Genomic DNA, 13,447 nt, shown 5'->3' with positions numbered 1-13,447 from the left:
CCCCAAATCTCCTGGGATGCCTTGCTAGCTAGCTGCATTCCACTCTCTGCCAAAGGGTAAACTGAGGCTGGTCTATGGGGCTTTTCCCGGGGGCTTTTTATATCTCAGTCTCCCAAGCTGGCATGTGTATGGTCAGCTAATGGGGAGGAACAGAAAGGAGGTCTCATCTCTGCCTAATTAGGCACCCAGCAGCTGGGGCCAGGCTAGCCGAGAGCCCCAGCAGCCAGGGCAGCAGCTGTGGGGCCTCTGCAGGGCTGAACAACAGCTTAGACTCCTGATTCTCACACCACAATGGAGGCAGAACAATGGAGGAGCTGGTGCCCCAGATCCTAAGAGCTGCCTGGAAGAGGGGACAATCACAGCCTGCTGCTTCCACGGATTCTTAGAAGACTGTGCACTCTCCAGAGATCAAGCAGCAGCTGTGGGAGAAATCAAGCCTGGCCCAGCCCCGTCGCCACTCCCAGCAATGCTCTCCAGAGCTGGGGTTCCTGAACATATCTGCTTTAGATTACCAATCTTCCACACACACACTGGGACGGGGATATATCTGTTATGGGTACCCAATAGATGCTTAGACATGAAACTGGTGAGGAAGAGATTTGGGTACATGCCGAGGGAGGGTGGATGCTGGCTGTGGACTGTCTGGAGGAACAGACTGATCCATGATGTCTTGCAGTCCTGCCCTGTGATAGCCCACTGCTCCATGTTCCACTTTCTGCCCTAAGACCACACACCTGTCTCTCCAAACGTAACTTTGAGCATCCCATGAGAGGTGTGGCCAGCACTACCCCTCCTCCAGGAACAGGGCTCACTCGATGTTGCTGGAATCACAACCCTAATTTCTCTCATTTCTTTTTCTTTTCTTTATTTTCCTTTTTACTCTCCTGGGTGGCTGGGGCACTAAGGATCACAGCCAGAGACACTGACCCAAGACCAGCAGGGTACCCAGAGGGACAGGGTGGTCTTTAGCACCATGAGAGACATCACTATGCAAAGCTGGCTTGGATCTCCCCAGTCCCATTCCTTTTTCAGCATGGGGACTATGAAAACCCACCAGTGGCAAGTGACTGCCCTCCTGTGCCTGTCTCCATCTCCATCCCACAGTGGGCAGAGCCCATCCTCAGTTTCCCCTTCTTTCTCTAAACTGCCCCAGACTTTGGTGGTAAACAGATAGCTCTGCTGACTCAGATGTTTGTCAACAGCCCAACGGAAATCTCTTTATGCTTAAAATAAAACCAGCATCGAATCTGTCACTAGGCCTCCCCTGATGTTTCCTGTTTCTGAAGACTGGAGCCAAGGCAGCCTGCAGGGAGGAAATACCACCCAGTCCCCCTCCCCGTGGGAGGTAGAAGCTCTCTCCCAGGGCACCCTCTGTGCACCCAGGGAGCCCTGCCGCTCCACCACATGGGGAAAATTAGCCTGGGAGAGTAGACAGATGCGAGGCCATGGCCCCACAGTTACCTGTTCTGCAGCGCCCAGATAGCACTGGGATACAGAGCAGTTCAAAAGCCCCAGAGTTTACCATCCCTACTGAAGACCTGTACCACCTAGCTCCACACTGAGGCCCACAAGTATGACTGACCTGTCCAGGGTCACCTAGGGTCACAGACAAGGCCAGCACTGTGGGCTGTTCTCCTCCAAGTCCCTCTTCTTCCAAAAACTCCTACCTCCCACCCCCTACTGCGTCCTGGTGACCTAGAGTCAGAATTTCTCTTGCTGCATCTCCTTCCCTTGGGAACTCAGCAGGGCTGGGGGAGGCTGGAGACTTCAGGATGACCGGCTCTATGCCTCCTGCCAGCCTTTGCCTTGGAGACTCCTTCCTTTCAGAGGAAAGAACCCACTCTCTGCTCTGGTCCTACTCACCGGCTGGCCATCTCCTCACCTGTGGAGGAGCCTGCCTGCCCTGACACTGATCTCCTGCATATCAGAGCTTGGGATCAACAATCATGTTGTTGTCCTTCCACTATGAACAGAGAAGAGTCTGAAGACCCAGATCTTGAGAAACAAACATTGTGTTTATTAACCAAAGAGAAGTCTGAGCAGCAGGCTCCTAACCAGTCCCTTCTATAGTTTACCCACCTAGGCCAACTGCCAAAGACCAGGAAGAGCAGTAGACAAATCCCATCCTCTCAATCTCCTCCCCAGAGTGAGTTCCCAGGAAGCCAGAGCCCATTCGGTAAGGAAGAGGAAGCAAAGGGGAACAGAGAAAAGGAAGGAGGAAACGGAGCCTCAGGGCAGACAGGCGAGGCCAAGTACTTGGTTCCCAACTCAGCAGCCCAAATCCAGCCTCACCAGAGGAACCAGGCAGAAGTACAGTGTCACAAACCTTGTTAGGGGGTGGGGGAGGCCAAGGACAACAGCAAGCCTCTGCAGGTCAGTCCTTGCTTGCCAGAGGATGCTGGTCTAGGACTAAGTCTTGGCCTCTATACCAAGTTCACCCAAGGGAGCTGCCTCTGGTCTGACAAAGGCAGCCAATGGGTACAAGAAAGGACAAGGTGCCAACTGGCTCATCACGATGTCCTTCCAAGAAGCCTGAGTCCAGGAGACCTAGCCTTCAGTAGCCGGAGGGTCACGTGCCTGCCGCAACCCATACAGCCACTTGATGACACGGGCATTGCGCTCGATCACAGACACCCCGTAGGGGACACGCTCCAAAGCCCGCTCCTCCACTGTTGCAGAGCTTCGGCGCGAACAGCCCCCTTCGGAGCTGCAAGGTCCAGCACTCGGTCCAGCTAGAGACACAATGTCTGAGCTGGCCCTAGCTAGGTGGGCCACCCCCAATCCTCGTGCCTCCTCTGGATCCAGGCCACAGAAATTAAAAAATCGCTCGAGGTCAGCTGCTGCCCTGGAAAAGCGCTCGCTCAGGTCCGATTTCGAGCGTTGCAGACCAGGGGGCCGGCCTGGGCTGGAGGTGGCAGTGGTGCCAGGTGACGGACACGGGCGAGCAGGTGAAGCAGGCAGGGGACGAACATCCACTCGGCGCACGGCGACTGTACTAGGCGGTGGACGAGGAGGGGTGGCTGGTGGGACCTTGTGGGCAGATCCTTCTGCCCGTCCAGGCGTTCGGCTGGCCTCAGCTGGGGACACGGGACTATCACACAGGTTGATGAGACTGCTAAGGATGCCAAGGTCCAGTTGGGGGCCGCGGCCAGGGCAGGGTAGGGCTCGGCGGCTGGGTGTGAGCACTGGCCCACGAGGACCAGGGCTGAAGAGGGGCTGTCGGGCTAGTGGGGGCTGCACAGGCTCCTGACGGGTGTTGGCCACATGAAGGCTCTTGACATACTTGGCCTTGTCAGCCTCCAGGCGTTCCACAGCACTCGGCTTCCTGGCTCCCCCATCTGCTGGCCTTGGTAGCAGGTAGCTTGGGACCTTGGTTCGCAGGCGAAAAGGCAGAGCGGGAGGGGCAGGGGCTGCAGGGCTCATCGTGTCCACAGGCATGGCGATTACATACCCCGAGGGCAGAGGCGAAGAGACAGATAGAGGCACAAAGTTGGGAGCTGGATGCCGGGCTGGGCTGCAAGCAAGGAAAGAAGACAGGCTGAGCACGTTCAGACAAAGGCTCGCTCGGCTGCGAAGCCTGAGCTATTATAGGGTAGAGGGCACGCCTCTGCCTCAAGAAGAGCCAATCATCAGGCAGAATGTACTACTGGAAGTCCTGTGGCCCCACCCACACCCTTTCCCTCCAATAGTGGGCGGGGACCTGCACAGCTGAGAGAGGGAGGAAAGAGGTAGAGAAGGCAGGTACATTTTAAAAAGAGCAAAGCAGGCTCAAGGCCACAGGCTCAGCTCCAGGGCCCTCTCAACAGCCCCATTTAAGGATAGGGAAACTGAAACTCAGAGGCAATGAACTTGATTAAGCCTTCCCTTGCTCCCAAGATAGGAGGTACTAGCGACCAGGCAGTTGGGATTGAATGACCTCCATCCACATCCCACCTGACTGCCCAGAGGAACCAGATACCACCAACATCCCACAACCAGCCCAGACAGGAAGCCTTGCAGTGCCAAACTCCTGCCTGGACATGCCAGGCCCACAAAGGGCACAAAAGCAGAGGCTGCAGGGGAGGAGCAGAAAGAAAGTCCACACCCCCTAATGAAGCTCAGACTAGGGTAGCTTCCAGGATATGGCTCCAAGGCCAAGCCCACAGAGATCAATGCACACACACACACACACAGGAATAAGCATCAGCCCCAAGCTATGTTGTTGCAAGGAACTGTCCAGGTCACAGCACCACCCAGAGCTATGCTGCTGACCAACTACTATGATCGTGCTCATGGGCTGTAAGGCTCATGCCTGGGTGTTCAAGTGGCCCCACAGTTGTCCAACAGTCAGACGTCAGAGCATCCCAAGCACCAAGGAAACGTGGTTAGAAAGTGCCACACCCTCCCACCGGGGCCTCTCAGCCATACAGCAATGTAAAGCCCATACCAAACTTTCTTGTCTGTAAAGGGGGGGGGCATAGCCTTGGGGCTACAGACACTTGCAGTTCAGGTCACCCAGCACCACGAGCTCCTGAATCAGACCAGCCATGCTTCAAGTTCTCCGTGGCTGCACATGGCAGGTGGCTACCATGCCAGACAGCACTGAAACGGAGAGCATGCCCAAACACAGTAAAAGCCTCACCCATGGAGACACCCTGACATCCCAAGACAGGGATCCCCACTGTGCTAGAAACTCAAAGCCACACTCTCTTGTACCTCCAACAGCCTGGAAGCCAATGTCACCATTCTGTAGCAGGGAAAACTGAGACTCTGAGAAGTGACTTCTCTAGATCCCAGAGGAGATTAAAAAGGCAGTGGAGCCCACTCCTGGTGTGCCGCTTCTCCACACACTACACAGGCACGTGCGCGCACACACACACACACCCTGCTTCTTTTCTCATTATAGCCACGGGTACCATAGAACTTACTGTGGATATGGTTCTCTCAATCTTTGTTGTCCCCCACTCCCTAAAGTATCAGCTCCATGAGGGCAGAAGTTTCTGCTGCTTTGTTCACTGGGTCTCAGCTTCATGGTGTAGCATTCAATACATGCTAGCTATTCCACAAGTGTGTCCTGAACTGAAAGGCCTAGGGGGGGTCAGCTGAGAACCAGCACCACAATGAGCTAGAGAAGCCCCGCCCACTGCAGACAGGTGGGTCCAGGGCTGGCAATCCAGAGCAGCAGGTGCTCTCTAGGTTTGTAACTGTGAGCAAATTCCATCACCGTTTTTAAAAGACTGGCTGCCTATACTGGGCATATCTGCAGATATATCTTCACCCAGCCACCCATGGAAACCTCTGTACAGTGGTGGTGTGGAGGCTGGGGATAGGGCTGTTCTCAAGACTCAAGGGCCTAGCAGGCAGGAAAGGAAGGCTGGCTCCACTCAAGCATATTCCCCAGGTGACCTTGGGAAGGAAAGGTCTGGCCAGCAGAGCTGTTCCAGAGCCCTGCCTAGGTAGCCAGACTCTGCCCCACCTCCCTAACCCCCACATCTGCTCTGCCACCCAAACCAGTCCAACCCGTTGGTGGTGGCTGAGGCAGTTCCCTCCCAAACATTACCTGGGAAAGAGGAAGGAGGTCAGGGGGGCGGGGGCAGGGCCAGGGCTGAAGCTTCCCCCACTACCACCACCACCTTGCTTCTATACCCACCACCTAAGCCTAGATAAAGATGGGGGCCAGGACTGGTGTCTGTTGTCAAGCCTGGCCTGGTAACCACCTGGGTGCCCACTCTCCCACCAGCCCCTGTCTTGCACCTTGCACAAGAAGCAGCTCTTAACAGACTGTTGCTCCCTTATCTGTTCAACGAAGTTAAAAATAGACCTCCCTGTGCCTTCGGGTCACCGGTCACCGCTGGAAAGATCAAACGGGTTCGCAGCACCTGAAAATGGCCAGCGCTCCATAAACCAGGCTGGCTGTCATACTAGGCTCTGACTGTGGAGTGTGCAGACCCGCCCCCTCTGAGGGTCTTCTAAGTGTAATCCAGAAGGGCAAATCTAGGCCCCAGCAGGGACAAAGGGAGACATCTGGCAGGGGCTGATCACAATGAGCCAGCAGACCAGCACCAACTTACGTCACAGGGGGCCCTCCAGAGAGGAAGCGAGGGTCCAGGTCGCCAAGTGAGATTTAATGTCTCCTTGGGCTTTCAAATGCTGCCGCAAATGGCCCTAAATGAACAAACCTTGAGCCTTTCTGGTCACAGTTCCAGGGTCCGACTTCGTCCCTCCCCTCACGCTCCCAAAGAACAGAGCAGGCCTCCAGGAAGGCCACAGTTTGGTTTCGATCCTTCCTCACTTGCAAGAATTCCTAGAGACTCAGGGGGCAAGCCTTGAGGTAAGCAAAGGCTGTGTGACCTCCATGATCTGCTGTCCCTCTCGGAACAGGAGTTGGCCCACGTCTGTCTCGAATGCGGGGACTGAAGCCACAATCCCTGCTGCGCTCCCCACTCCCCAACCGGCAACATACCTGGCTACCCAGGCCGCCTCCTGCCAGCAGCCTGCGCGCCTCCCGCCCACCTGGCTCAAGTAGCCGGTGTTTGCGCAACTTCCGGGGCCTGGCAGGTGAACCCGCCGGCCCCGAGTGTTCCAGGAGAGGGAAGGAGGGCCAGACAGTGACCGCAATGGGTGCCTGACAGCCCGTTGCGGCAGCTTGACTGGAGCCGCGTCCCCAGGCTCACCCGGCCGGGCTCTTATCCGAGCTGGAGCCTGCACAGCCGGCAGCACATGAGGCTGCGCCGCACGGGATTCTAGTGGACGTCCACTGCCAGGCACGGGGAAATGCTCTTCCTGAACATTTACTCTTTCCGTGATTAAACGGGGTGCAGTGAAAATTAGTGTGGTCTGGGTAGCCTTCCTATGAGGCAACTCCATTGTCATCCAAGTTGACTAATGGAAACCCCAGACAGGCCAGGCTGAGTCACTTGCTCAAAATCAATGGGGGAGTCCAACCCCAGTACTTTCCCTCCCGCCACTCCCTAGTGCCACCCTATTCCCCTGTGTGCCAACAGGTGGTTGGGCCTCAGCCCCATGAATGAGAAGAGTGGGACCTTAGGGGACTACCTACTGTGAGTGCTCAAGGCCTGAGGTTGCTGGCTATAGCTTTGTGCCAGCTTGAAGGATGGAGAGGGACAGCCACAGTGGAATGGTGTGAGACAGCCTATTTAACCCCTGAAGAGCAGGACCACCAGGAGGGGGGGGCAATCTGAAACCCATATTTCACAAAGGAGACTGCAACCCTACTGGGAGGATCCCTGGGAAGGCTCCAACTGTCCCCTCTGCTGGTCCAAGGCTTCTGTCACTTTCCAGGGTATTATGAGGTCCAGGGAAAGGGGATGCCCACCAGGCCCCAGACCCCAGCACTGGCAAAGTGACCCTGTACCCAGGCAGAAGCTGAGTCAGGGCTGGGGTGGGGCAGGAAGAGACAGGAAGTGGTTCCTGTCCACTTTCCTTCCCTTAGAGCACTGAAGCCCCCTCTAGTATTGTATATTACAGGACAGGGGGACAAGTCACCCACAGTGGCCTGAGCAGCTCACTGCCTGGCCTGGCTGGGATAACAAAGGAACAGGCATTCAGCTGGCCTCAGGCACTAATAGTGGAAACTACAAAGACAAGCCCTTGTCAAGGAGAAGCCCTGGTCATTCCTGGTTATCTCTTTAGCAGAAGACACTGTTCGAAGCTTTTGTTGCTGTTGTCATTGCTGTCACTGGTGGAGGATGGATGTTTAATGTTTTAAACAGGTCAGTCTGGAACTCTCCATTCTCTTGCCTCAACCAGCCTTCTGGGATTACATTTATGCATTGCCATGCATATTACATGTGAACTCATTCCACTCTTACACCTATCCGTGAGATAGATACTGCTATTCTATTGTGTCCATTCCACGTATGAGAAAACTAAGGCATAGAGAAGTAAGGCTACCTGCCTGAGATCATACAGTCAGCAAATGACAGGACCAGGGTTTGAACCCAGGCTTGGATCTGGTAGGGAGAGAGACGAGAGACAGAATGTGCCTCCTGGGAAATTCCATAAGGCCCCTCAGCCACCTTGCCTGGGCTCCATAAGGATCTGCCATGCAGTGGAAACACATCCAGGCTATGTTTTGGGCTGCAGCATCCTCAGCTATAATGATGATGATGACGGCAGTGATTTCCCAGCAGCTCCACACTTTACTGCTCCCAGGGATAAATTCCAGCCCCCAGTGTCACGCTCTGGTCTTTGTCCAGCATTACTACCTCATCCACACTGCCATTCCTGGACCAACCACACTCCTGGCTGGTCCTTTACAAAGGTCTTTCGCATCCCAGGGCCTTTGCACCAGCTGCTCTCCATCTAGACCCTCATCCCCCGCTGATCTTCAAGCTTCATTTCAAATGTGACCTCCTCTGAGACCCCTCCCTTTTTACCCTGGGAGGCCTCTTGCACCTTAAAGCACCTTTGCTGATGCTGCCAGCCCTGGGTTCGTTTATTTGTCATTTATTTCCTAGCCGCCCACTGGACTGAGCCCCACCACTCTGCTATGTTTTCCTCTTCCAGGGAACAAATTTGAGGAAACCACCGACCAAGAGGCTGAAGAAGGCTCAGGCCAACATCAAGACATACACATTAAACACATACAGCTTCCTGTATGTTGATCACACTCCAATTTCCAAAGGAAGGAAAGAGGGGGAGGGGGAGGGAGACAAGAAGGAGGGAGGAAGGGAGGGACACAGTAAGGAAGGAGCATAGAAATGCCCATGTCCCTAGCACGCCGGAGCATTTGACAAGATCTTGGTGATCAGCTGACACACCGGTCATTTCCCCCTTGTACTTAATAAGTAGCTGGGGGAAGGCGGGATCCCTGAGTGCCAAGTCTCCCCTAGGCCACCACATTACTGTTGTCCTTTCCACACTCACTCACTCTCTTCCAGCTTGGCTACTTCCAGCCAAGTCTCGTTCTTTCCTCAAAGGGAACTTCTCCATACCTAGTTTCCCGCACTATGACACAGGCCCAAAGTGAAAGCTGTGATGATAGTTGGACATGCAGATCCTCCAAGGCCAACACTGAGGAAGGCCTCCAAAAACACACAGCAAGGATAAGAACAGCTGTGTGGTGACAGTTAAAAGTTCAGTCACTTGAAGTACCTTCCACAAAGAAGAAAACGAAGCTGGGTATGGTGACACATACCCTAATCTCAGCACTCAGGAGGCTGAGGCAGGAGGGTCATGAGTTCAAAGCCATCCTAGCCCCAACACACACACACACACACACACACACACACACACACACGTGTAAAAGCTAACTAAAGAGCCAATGGATGTAAAGAAATATGATCTGGACCATTAAAGAAATGCCAACCAAAATCACAGCAACATACAGTGTCACACCCATTAGCACAGGTCCTATCCAAAACACACATTAAGATAGTAAGCGCTGGTGAGGTGGTGGTGCTTTAGAACCCTGTGCACAGCTGACAGTGAAAACCACAACATGACAGTTCCTTATAGGTTAAGCAGTGAGAGACAGGGCAGTACCTAGAAATCACACCTCTAAACACTCATCTCAAAGGACCTAGAGTGCACACCAGCAAAAGCCCTCATACTAAATCCCCAGGGGCATTACTCACCACGGCCAAAAGGTGGGCGTAATCCAAGTATCCACCAATGAATGAATGAATGGGTAAAGAAACATAAAACACACATCCAACCGATTATTCAGCCTTTAAGGGGGAAAGGCTACTGACACTTCCACAACATGAATGAAACTTGAAGACATCAGGCTAAGTGCAATTAGCTGAATACAACAAGGCATGCTTCTCTGTATAAAGAATCAAAACCCTGGGAACAGGGTAGAGTGGTGGTTTCCAGGGTGAGTTTGAGGGTGGGAAATGACTGTTTATTGGGGATGGAGTTTCTGTAAACTTCAAAGTGGTTAGATGGGCCCAGACAGAAGGCTTGGGGTAAAAGTGCTTGAGAACTGGTGGTTCAATCCCGCGACCCCCACATTGGAAGGTGAGAACTGACTCTAGGTGTCCTCTGACTTCCACGTTCATGAAATAAAAGCAGTAAGCCCCTCACTTCAAAGAGTAAGGGGAATCAGCTCAGACCAGGAAAGTACTCAGTACATGGCAAGCAGTCTGAGCCCAAGCAGCTGTGTGTCCTCTCTTTCCTTTGTATCCTTTCTTCCCAGTAGAAGTGGATTTCTAGGGTTGGTCATTTTTATAGCATTCTGCACCACCCCACCTGCTTCTCTGTCCTTTCAAAGGAAACCTGGCTCCAGCTTGATAGACTTGGAAGCCTTTAGCTGCTGCTGAGGAGGATCAAGAAGGCTCCAGACAGTGGGGAAGAGCCAGCCCAGCTGTCCAGGTCAGAGACACCAGACCGGGCATTCTCCAGGGCAGGCCAGGTTCCAAGCTATTTCTGGAGTTTTCCCCAGGATCATGCCCTGGCCTGCTCAGAGGCAGCCTTGCTCAGAGTGGCTTTGCATGAAGCTCAGGGAGGGAGTTATGAGTGGGTCACCATGGGAGGGGCATGGGTGTGGATGCATAGGACAGTGAGCATCTACACGGACTCCCCCCTCCACTAATTAAAACTTTGGGGACCCAGTCTGTACCCTGACAAAATGGGAGCAAAGGCAGATTTACAGTGGAGGAGACAGGGAGGAAGGGAAAGGCTGGGAAGGTAAGGCTTGAGTTAAACCTGTGGTAACGCCTACTTCCTGTCCTACAGTACCCTGTCTAGGCCCTGAGCTCACGCACAGTGTTTATCCCAGCTCAGAATGTGAAGAAACTTGCCCAAAGTCACACAGCCAGTGACAAATCACAGGCAGAGCAGTGACCTCATAACTTTCTGGAGATGTAATCACTGTGTCTACTTAGTGGCTTCTCAATTAGCTGTCCCACAGTCGAAGCTTGAGACTACAAAGCATGTCATGTGTGTCATTTTCACTCAGCACCTTTGCTCAGTAACCCACATCCCTCTTGGTGCCACATCAGTACCTAGGGAGTTTCTGATTATTTCTCATCAGCTCCTACTGATGGTCACTAGGCATCTGTCCAGTTCCCACGTGCAACATTGTAGTACCTGTCGTTTTGCTTAAAAATGAGGTAGCTGGATGGGGGCTGAGTGGTGTGTGTGTGTGTGTGTGTGTGTGTGTGTGTGTGTGTGTGTGTGTGTGTGTGTGCTCCTAACAGCAATGTCTGTGCTTGCCAGAGTCCCCGCCAGGGTGACACCACCCTACCCTGCTCCACCCCCAACACAAAACACAGCAAATGGCCAACAGATGTTGGCTTTGATCATCTTGGTTCTGGAAGTTTGTGTCTTGGTTAAGCATCTCACTTGCCTGACACATTTGAGTGGAGAAGACAATAAACCACCTAATAAGACACTTTGTGTACAATATGAAGCAGACAATATGGAGCAGAAAAACAAGGCACAAGGAAAGACCAGGCCACAAATGAGGCAGGGGGTGTAAGCTCAGGGGGTGTAGGCTGTTGGTAGAGTACTTGCTTAGCACGCACCAAGCCCTGGGTTCCATCCTAAAAATGACATAAAACTGGTGTGGTGTGGACAAATGATTGTCATCAGAGAAGAGATTCGGGGGATGGGATGTTCAAAACCAGCCTAGTATACATAGTAAGACTGAAGCCAGCATGGGTCACACAAGACCCTGAGGGTAGGGGGAGATGACACAGAGACAGACAGACAGACAGACAGACAGACACACAGACACAGAGCTCTCCCCCCCCCCAGAGCCAGAATGAGGTTTAGAGGATGAACAGTTCCCTTCAGAAGAGACCTTCCAGCAAATCCAGCTCTTCCCTGTGTCAAGGACTGGAAGATCTCTGAATAGGTAAGTCTGTGATCGAGCACCGGGCTCAACATCTCCGAACCTCAGTCCTGTGTCCTGTCCCGTCCCGTCCCATCCCCGTCTCCCCCCCCCACCCCCCCACCCCCCGCCTATGAAAAGAGCCGAACAACAGACAGCAACCTGAGCGGGGAGCACAGGTAAGCCTAAATTAGATGCTCCATTTGGGAGGGCCTGACCCAGCACCCAAAGTCCACTCTAAAGTCCAGTAACTAGCAACTGTGGCTTAGAGGCTGACCCACCTGCCTCCAACACACACACACACACACACCACCACCACCACCACCACCACCACCACCACCCCACCACACCACACCACACCACACCACACCACACCACAGGATCAGACTCCCAAGAGGCCCACATGACTTCCAGGGCATTTGGATTTGCTGTCCTCCGGAATCTAGTCTGCCCCCAGGGAGGCCCTCTGAGAGGGCAGCATTGCGATTATGGACCACTCAGGCAGAAAAGATGCCAGAGTCCCTGGGAAAGGGAGGGCCCTATGTCCTGAAGGGAAACTCCAAAGACAGGTGGGGCAGAGGTAGCCTAGCCCTGAGATCCCCTGAGCCACATCCAACAAGCCCCTGAAAGTGACCAGCGGGGATCCTCTCAAAGCAAATCTGCCTGGAGTGGAGGTTTCAGGGGAAACAGCTGGATCCTCTGCTGGCCCCCTGGGATGGACACTCGACTTGAACTCTCTGTCAGCCCTCTGTGCTGGAACTCTTGCCTGGAATGGTGCATGAACCCCCTTATCCCCATGCTCACCTGCAGCCTGTGTCTGGAGGGTCCCCCGGCTCGTTTCTCGTGGGCTGCCGAGGCTGACAGCTGGAACACTTGGTCCCAGCAGCTCTGAGGCGGCCGTCGCGTGTTGAGACTGGCGGGTTCTTCCGAAAGGAGGCCCTGGTTGTCCTACTGTTCCGCCAGGCGAAGGTCCCCAGAGCCTGAAGGAAAGGGAAGTGAGCGAACCGTCCCCGTCGCTGCAATGGTTCGCCCCGGACTTCCTGATTGGCCCATCGCTTCCGTTCGAACGGCGCGCCACCCGAGTTGCCAGGCAACCTCAGGAGCAGCAGATGGGAACGGGGCTGGCCCTCGGTGGCGGCCAGGAGCCCAGCTGGCCCCTCTGCTCTGCCTTCCGGCTGCCCCAGCCCCGTGGCCGCTGCGTTCCCTTTCTTCTTTCCCTCCAGCTGGGATTTCCTCGGTCCCCACCTGCAGGAGTGGCTAGTCCCAGATTTGTTTGGTTTTGCACAGGCCCCAATTTTCTTTTCTTTTTTTTCTTTCCTTTCCTTTCCTTTTTTCTTTTTAGGAAGGGCTTTGACATATAGCTAACACGAGCCGACCTCTCTTTTCATTTTTTTTCTTTTGAGACGGTCTCACTAAGTTACCCAGGCTGACCTTAAATTCACGCTGTAGTCCAAGTAGCCCTCAAACTTGTTGTCCATCTGCTTCAACCTACCCTGACTTGTTGGTATTACTTGCCCAGCTCCCAATCTCGGCCCTACTCCCAATTCTGCAACTACCTCTCTATGTCTTTTTCCAGGATCCCCTCACCTCTTCCTTGCTCTACTGCAATGATAATTAAGTTAGTTTTCAAATGTGCACACCAGTAATTCCCACAACACTTATCAAAAT

General features: G+C 53.8%; 1 protein-coding gene across 2 annotated transcripts; it reads right to left on the bottom strand.

Moving 5' to 3' along the window:
- Positions 1 to 1,994: 1,994 nt before the first annotated feature.
- Positions 1,995 to 12,959, bottom strand: Fam110a (family with sequence similarity 110 member A). Of its 2 annotated transcripts, none has more exons than XM_051193706.1 (2): positions 12,584 to 12,959; positions 1,995 to 3,514 (listed from the first exon to the last, which is right to left on the bottom strand). In XM_051193706.1, exon 2 carries the CDS (start codon positions 3,436 to 3,438, stop codon positions 2,548 to 2,550), a length of 891 nt encoding a protein of 296 aa, XP_051049663.1. In that variant the 5' UTR covers positions 3,439 to 3,514; positions 12,584 to 12,959; the 3' UTR covers positions 1,995 to 2,547. The 2 variants fall into 2 exon arrangements, with proteins under 2 accessions (XP_051049663.1, XP_051049672.1); XM_051193715.1 differs by lacking the exon at positions 12,584 to 12,959 and adding an exon at positions 6,443 to 6,569.
- Between the last annotated feature and the right edge of the window lie 488 nt (positions 12,960 to 13,447).

The sequence above is a fragment of the Phodopus roborovskii genome, unplaced genomic scaffold (assembly GCF_943737965.1).
Source record: "Phodopus roborovskii unplaced genomic scaffold, PHOROB, whole genome shotgun sequence".
Taxonomy (NCBI): Eukaryota; Metazoa; Chordata; class Mammalia; order Rodentia; family Cricetidae; genus Phodopus; species Phodopus roborovskii.
This window is presented reverse-complemented; position numbering and strand designations above follow the sequence as displayed.

Bases quoted from the DNA above. Each gene is read 5' to 3' on its own strand.
- Fam110a (XM_051193706.1), bottom strand. From the start codon at position 3,438: ATGCCTGTGGACACGATGAGCCCTGCAGCCCCTGCCCCTCCCGCTCTG.